At 38.8% G+C, this 6,446-nt stretch overlaps 1 protein-coding gene across 1 annotated transcript; it reads left to right on the top strand.

Annotated features, from left to right (window-relative positions):
• The first annotated feature begins 498 nt into the window (after nucleotides 1-498).
• On the top strand, nucleotides 499-3,474 carry LOC111310383 (uncharacterized). The gene is made up of 2 exons (XM_022909803.2): nucleotides 499-698; nucleotides 1,279-3,474. The coding sequence occupies exons 1-2, from the start codon at nucleotides 690-692 to the stop codon at nucleotides 3,100-3,102; spliced, it is 1,833 nt and encodes a 610-aa protein (XP_022765538.2). The 5' UTR covers nucleotides 499-689; the 3' UTR covers nucleotides 3,103-3,474.
• Nucleotides 3,475-6,446: the final 2,972 nt, after the last annotated feature.

The raw sequence follows: 6,446 nt of genomic DNA, 5'->3' as shown, positions 1-6,446 counted from the left end.
ATTTAGTTTCAAGAACGGATCCACATTTAATACTTAGAGTTCATAGACACTTTCAAAATTTAAAAAAAAATTTATGGAAAAATTTTCTTAAATACCCAAAAAAATTTTCTAGGACATTATTTTCATGATAAAAACTTATAAACTTATCGACAATTTTTTTATATTTAAGTAAACATTTAAAAGAATTTTTTGAATCCACAATTGTTAGTTTTAGTATTATATTTTAAATTTTTTTATTATTTTATATCATAATTAACTAATTTTACTTTCTACCATTTTCTTTAGCTTTATTAGAAATTTTTGAAAAATGAAAAATTAATTAAACTTGTTTGTGAAGTTCTTAAATTTTAATAAAAAATGAGTTTTTGGCAAAAATTAAAAAGTCAATTTAAATGAAGGTGTAAAAGTGGGAAAATGTGTAAATCATGGGTTGTTAGAAGAAATATGAAAAAGTGAAGCGAGTATTAAAAATGAGATTATAAACTTCAATGTTCACTTGGCTTCGCTTTTGGTCTTTTTCGCAATTACTGACTTTTGTAGAAAAAACAAATGAAGCAGAACCCCATGTGGCTCCTTTAGCCTATACTGCATCTTCCCAGCTACTGCCTCACTTTGTCTTTTCAATTTCCTTTCATTTCCCATTTTTCTTCCTTCTCAGCTTCTGAAACTGAGTGTTCTTTAACCACTTCATGCGATCGGTAAGTTTTTATTCTTTTTTACTTCACTTTTCTTTGATTTTGGTTGTTTTTTCTTTCTGGGTTTTGGGTTTTATTCTGTTTGGAATTCTGGGTTAGTGTGTTTGGATGGTTGGAATCTTTGGCTAAGTTTCTTTTTTTTAGTCCTTGGATTCTATGATTTTATTTGCTTTCTTCATTTAGCATGGCTGCTTTTGAATTTTATTTACACTTTTTTGGTTAATTGATCAATCATGATAAGCCTCTCTTTGTAAAATTTTAACCTTTACTTTAATTGAGTTTTTCTCTGTAAATTGTAATTGGATAGTTCTATTGAGTTATAATCTAACAAAAAAAAAAAAGAAAAAGAAAACAGTTTAGAGGAAATCAATTTTGACTGCAAATTGTTACTTTTTAAGATGATCTCTAGTGATTAAGTTATTTTTAAAATTATGTGTTTTTTCTTTTTGTATGTTGATGATATAGTCTGATTGGTTGATCTTTAGCTTGTTTTAGAATTTTAAATACAAAATCTATGGAGATGCTGATCTTTGGGCTATTTTTTAAAAAATAATTCTGTCTTCAATTTTGTGTTTTTATGTAGAACTTTTCGGATAAAAAGATGGTAGCAGAATCTTGGTTTCATAGTCTTTGGAAAATTCCTCGGAAGCATGATGGAGGCTCTGAGAGGGTTGAAATTGGAGTATTAGCGTTTGAAGTTGCGAGCTTGATGTCTAAGCTTGTGCATCTATGGCAGTGTCTGAGTGATAAGCAGGTTATTAGGTTGAGAGAAGAGATCACGACTTCTGTGGGGATTAAGAAACTAGTATCTGAAGATGAAGACTACATTGGACGCTTGATATGTGCAGAAATGATTGAAAATATTACACATATGTCAGAGACAGTGGCTAGGCTTGCGAAGAAATGTAGTGATCCGGGTTTGAAGAGTTTTGGACTTGTGTTCACTGAGTTGGTCCAGATTGGTGCTGATCCTTATGGTTGGATATTTTCATCAAAGAAGATGGACAAGAAAGTGAAGAAGATGGAACGTTTTATTTCGGTGAATGCAACTTTATATCAAGTGATGGAAATCCTTGCTGATTATGAGCAAACTCTAAGGAGGATGAAAAGTGGTGATACAGAGACAGAGAGTTTGCTTGAATTCCAGAAGAAGGTTAAGTGGAAGCAGCATGAAGTGAAGAGTTTGCGGGAGATGTCTCTTTGGAATAGGACTTATGATTATACAATTCGTCTCTTGGCAAGATCAATATTCACAATATATGGTAGGATTAAACATGTCTTTGGAATTGAACAAAATGTAGATGATGGAGATTCGAGGGTGACGAATTCAGATTTTATGTATCGCAGCCAATCAGTTTCTGCCCTAATGCAATCTTCAGTTCATCCAACCGAGAATACTGGCCTTACCAGATTTTCTTCAGGCCCCTTTGGAATTTCTAGCACTAAATCAGACCCAATTTCAAAACCAAATAAAACAATTTATTTCCATTCTGGGCCTCTTGGTGGCTTGGCCACAAAATCATGCTCTATTGCTGGAAAGAATGGAAATTTCAACTTCCATTCAGGTCCGCTTGGAAGGTCTACAGCAAAGTCAGGACCACTTTTTGGAATGGATAAAATCAGCAAGAGGATTTGGCGGACTGACAACCACCAAGCTACTGTTAACAGAAAGAAACCACATTTGAAAAGCAACAAATTAACTCAAGTGGGACCTTTTAAAGGATGCATGATAGATGCCAATGGTGCTACCATCAGAAATTGTTATATAAGTTCAAATGGCATTCATTCAGGAATTTTTAATGGAGTCAAAGACGGAAATGTTAATCTTCCTGAAGGAAATGCTGTTCAAACTAGTTCATCAGTGTTTAGATCTCAACGCAGGTTGTTGGATGCTCCGCTTGAAACTCTTGGTGCTTCTGCTTTAGCACTGCACTATGCAAATGTTATCATTGTCATTGAGAAGTTAGCAGCATCTCCTCACTTGATTGGTCATGATGCTAGAAATGATCTGTACAGCATGTTACCTACAAGTGTGAGAGCTGCACTGAGGGTAAGGCTAAAACCATATGCAAAGAGCTTAGCTTCATCAGTTTATAATACAGAGCTTGCAGGAGAGTGGACTGAGGAAATGTCCGCCATATTAGAGTGGTTGGCGCCACTAGCTCATAACATGATTAGATGGCAATCTGAACGGAGTTATGAACAGCAGAACTTTGTTTCCAGGACAAATGTGCTTCTGGTGCAGACTCTCTACTTTGCAAATCGAGAAAAGACAGAAGAAGCAATCACTGAGATTCTTGTTGGTTTGAATTATGTCTGGAGACACGGTAGAGAACTCAATGCAAAGGCTCTGCATGAATGTGCAAGCAGTAAAATCTTTGATGAATGTTTGAATCTGGAGAAATAAAGTTATTTGACCTACATTGCAGTATGTCCACTGATGAATGGCAAGATTCCATTTTCGTCCACCAATGGCAGCTTGTCCATTGTATTTGCCAGCATTGATTGAAGATGAAAGAATGATCCAACCTACTGTGAAATACATCATAAAGCATTCTTTGTGAGTCAGAGGTATAGTTTGAGCTTTTAAATCATTTATTATATATAGTTATATTTTTTGGGGAAGTGCCGATAATGATCTTTTCCTAGGTTTGAAGATTGTTTCTTTATTATCTTCCATGTAATAGTAATACCCTTTTCTAGTTAAGCAATCATCCGTGAAATCTGTATATTATTTAGCGAGTTGTATATTTACCATAAAGGTTTATTCTTAGATTTATATGTTGGGGATTCCTCTTGGTTGGGTGTGCTTTTATCTAGCAGCCAATGTGTGAAAATATTGAGTTTTGTACTTCTTGATAACTGAAGCAGCTGTTAATGAGGTTGCATTGCCAGAATCTGGATTGAATATCACCTTTCAGACAAGCAGGCTATCATCTTACAGCAAGCTATGAAATTGCAGTGAGGTTGCTTGAATTGTTTTTGTTGAATGATCTCGCGAAGTATGGTAGCCGATAAACATATGGTTTCAATTTCCTGAGTAGCATGATTGTGAAGGAAGAGATGTACTTAGAGAAGATTGGTATTTTAGAGAGGCTTGAGGGCCTTCAATAATTCCACCCAACCTTCTGCTGTCTCGTCCTAATTTCATTCCAAACTAAGCCACTGAACATATTCTGAGCTCCCATCTTGCTGCACTATGTACTGAGAGGCCATCTGCCTTGTACCAATAATTTTATTCAGCTCCAACTGCTTCCTTGAGTATCTAAAACCTGCCAAAGGTTCTTCCCTTAAGCACATCTTTACATCTATCCAATATATTGGAAGAAATCTTCAAAGAAATTATTATAATGCTCCTCTGATTGCTTGATAAAGAGTTGATTGCTCGATAAAAGGTTGAGATGTGGTCAAAATTATTATAACTAGCATCGTGCGTGTGTCACGGGTCGAGACTCAAGCTTCGAACCCGCGCGGCTCCGGGACCCGGGCATTCACCCTTCCGGCGTCCCAGATCAGCCTTTTGCCACGGTTCACACCCTTGTGAGGTATTGTCCGCTCTGGCCTCCCCTGGTCTCACGGTTTTGTCCTACAAAAGGCGCCTCACAAGGCGGAGATGGTGTGAACTCTTTTATACCCCAGGGACCCTCCTATTATGTTCGATGTGGGATTCAGGACTCCTCCTTAGGTCCGTGACATTCTCCCGCACCCAACCTCGTGACGCCCTCGTCACGGAGGCCGGCCACCCTGCCTACCTCCCTCGAGGTGCTTGGCGTGGATCGAACGGTTTAGAGCTGGTTCTGATACCACTTGTCACGGGTCGAGACTTAAGCTTCGAACCCGCGCGGCTCCGGGACCCGGGCATTCACTCTTCCGGCGTCCCAGATCAGCCTTCCGCCACGGTTCACACCCTTGTGAGGTATTATCCGCTCTGACCCCCCTGGCCTCACGGTTTTGTCCTACAAAAGGCGCCTCACAAGGCGGAGATGGTGTGAACCCTTTTATACCCCAGGGACCTTCCTATTATGTTCGATGTGGGATTCAGGACTCCCCTTTAGGTCCGTGACACTTGTCACGGGTCGAGACTTAAGCTTCGAACCCGCGCGGCTCCGGGACCCGGGCATTCACTCTTCCGGCGTCCCAGATCAGCCTTCCGCCACGGTTCACACCCTTGTGAGGTATTGTCCGCTCTGACCCCCCTGGCCTCACGGTTTTGTCCTACAAAAGGCGCCTCACAAGGCGGAGATGGTGTGAACCCTTTTATACCCCAGGGACCTTCCTATTATGTTCGATGTGGGATTCAGGACTCCCCCTTAGGTCCGTGACATTCTCCCGCACCCAACCTCGTGACGCCCTCGTCACGGAGGCCGGCCACCCTGCCTACCTCCCTCGAGGCGCTCGGCGTGGATCGAACGGGTTTAGGGCTGGCTCTGATACCACTTGTCACGGGTCGAGACTTAAGCTTCGAACCCGCGCGGCTCCGGGACCCGGGCATTCACTCTTCCGGCGTCCCAGATCAGCCTTCCGCCACGGTTCACACCCTTGTGAGGTATTGTCCGCTCTGACCCCCCTGGCCTCACGGTTTTGTCCTACAAAAGGCGCCTCACAAGGCGGAGATGGTGTGAACCCTTTTATACTCCAGGGACTTTCCTATTATGTTCGATGTGGGATTCAGGACTCCCCTTAGGTCCGTGACACGTGTGCTATGTTGCGGGTGCATTTTTTTTTTTTTTAACACTAAAAACAGTTATAACATAACAATCAAGAAAATCAAATATATAATTGGTAATAGAAAAAAAATTATGATAATTATATTTACATAAACGTTTGTGACAAAATAAAAGTAGTGTAATATAAAGTTAAAGTCCTCAAACGTAGAAGGAGCATAAGAGCTAAGTGGCATTGTTCATAAGGTACAACGACAATAATTAAATAACATACATTTATATGATACATTGACAATGTGAAAAGAAGGCAAATAGGTTGCCTCTGCTTCCCAGATGGCAATCTCTAATCCCAAGTCATAACATTAATATTTGTACATAGTATTTTTCTGTTATCCTCACTTTTTCTCAGCTTTCCTTGACAAATGATTTTGTCTTCAACCAAATGAAGTATTAAACTCCAATAAACATGACATGTACGTTGAGATATTGCAGATATATACAGTGAAGATAAGCACCAAGACAAACAAAATTGAAAAATGATGTTGTTAAAGATTGGACTGACCATAAATTTAGCCATCCCCCTTAGTACTTTTAAAAAAATAAACCAAGTTGATAAAAATCTGACCCTTGTTAGCTTATAAAAAAGATGGGGACCTATCTCTTTTAGAAACCACAATGCCTATTTATTTTATTAAAAAAATCAGATCAATCCAAAAATTTTAATCTTACATGAACGGGAGATATATCAGCAAGCCATAGGTTGATAGGGTTTAAGGTTGAACTTTAGAGGTACACCCAACTAAAGCTCTGTAGCCAGCTTCCTAACCTTTATTTCATCCAGATGATGAAAAACATTGTCATCCCAATGCTTCCTTCATTTCATTATCACCCCCTAAAATTCAAGCACAATACCTGAAATACTTGAAATCAAAGTGTCAAACCACTTTCTAATTCCAAAATAAACAAAGTAGAAAGAGAGTCAATAATGATAAAAGGATTGAACTTTAAATAAAATGAGTTCTGTTTGGACTAATACTTATATGTCTTATTATTTTTATAATCTTGAATGAAGAGCATTATGATTGGT

The sequence above is a fragment of the Durio zibethinus genome, chromosome 19 (assembly GCF_047325235.1).
Source record: "Durio zibethinus cultivar Kanyao isolate XHJ-2024 chromosome 19, ASM4732523v1, whole genome shotgun sequence".
In the NCBI taxonomy this organism is placed as follows: domain Eukaryota; kingdom Viridiplantae; phylum Streptophyta; class Magnoliopsida; order Malvales; family Malvaceae; genus Durio; species Durio zibethinus.
This window is presented reverse-complemented; position numbering and strand designations above follow the sequence as displayed.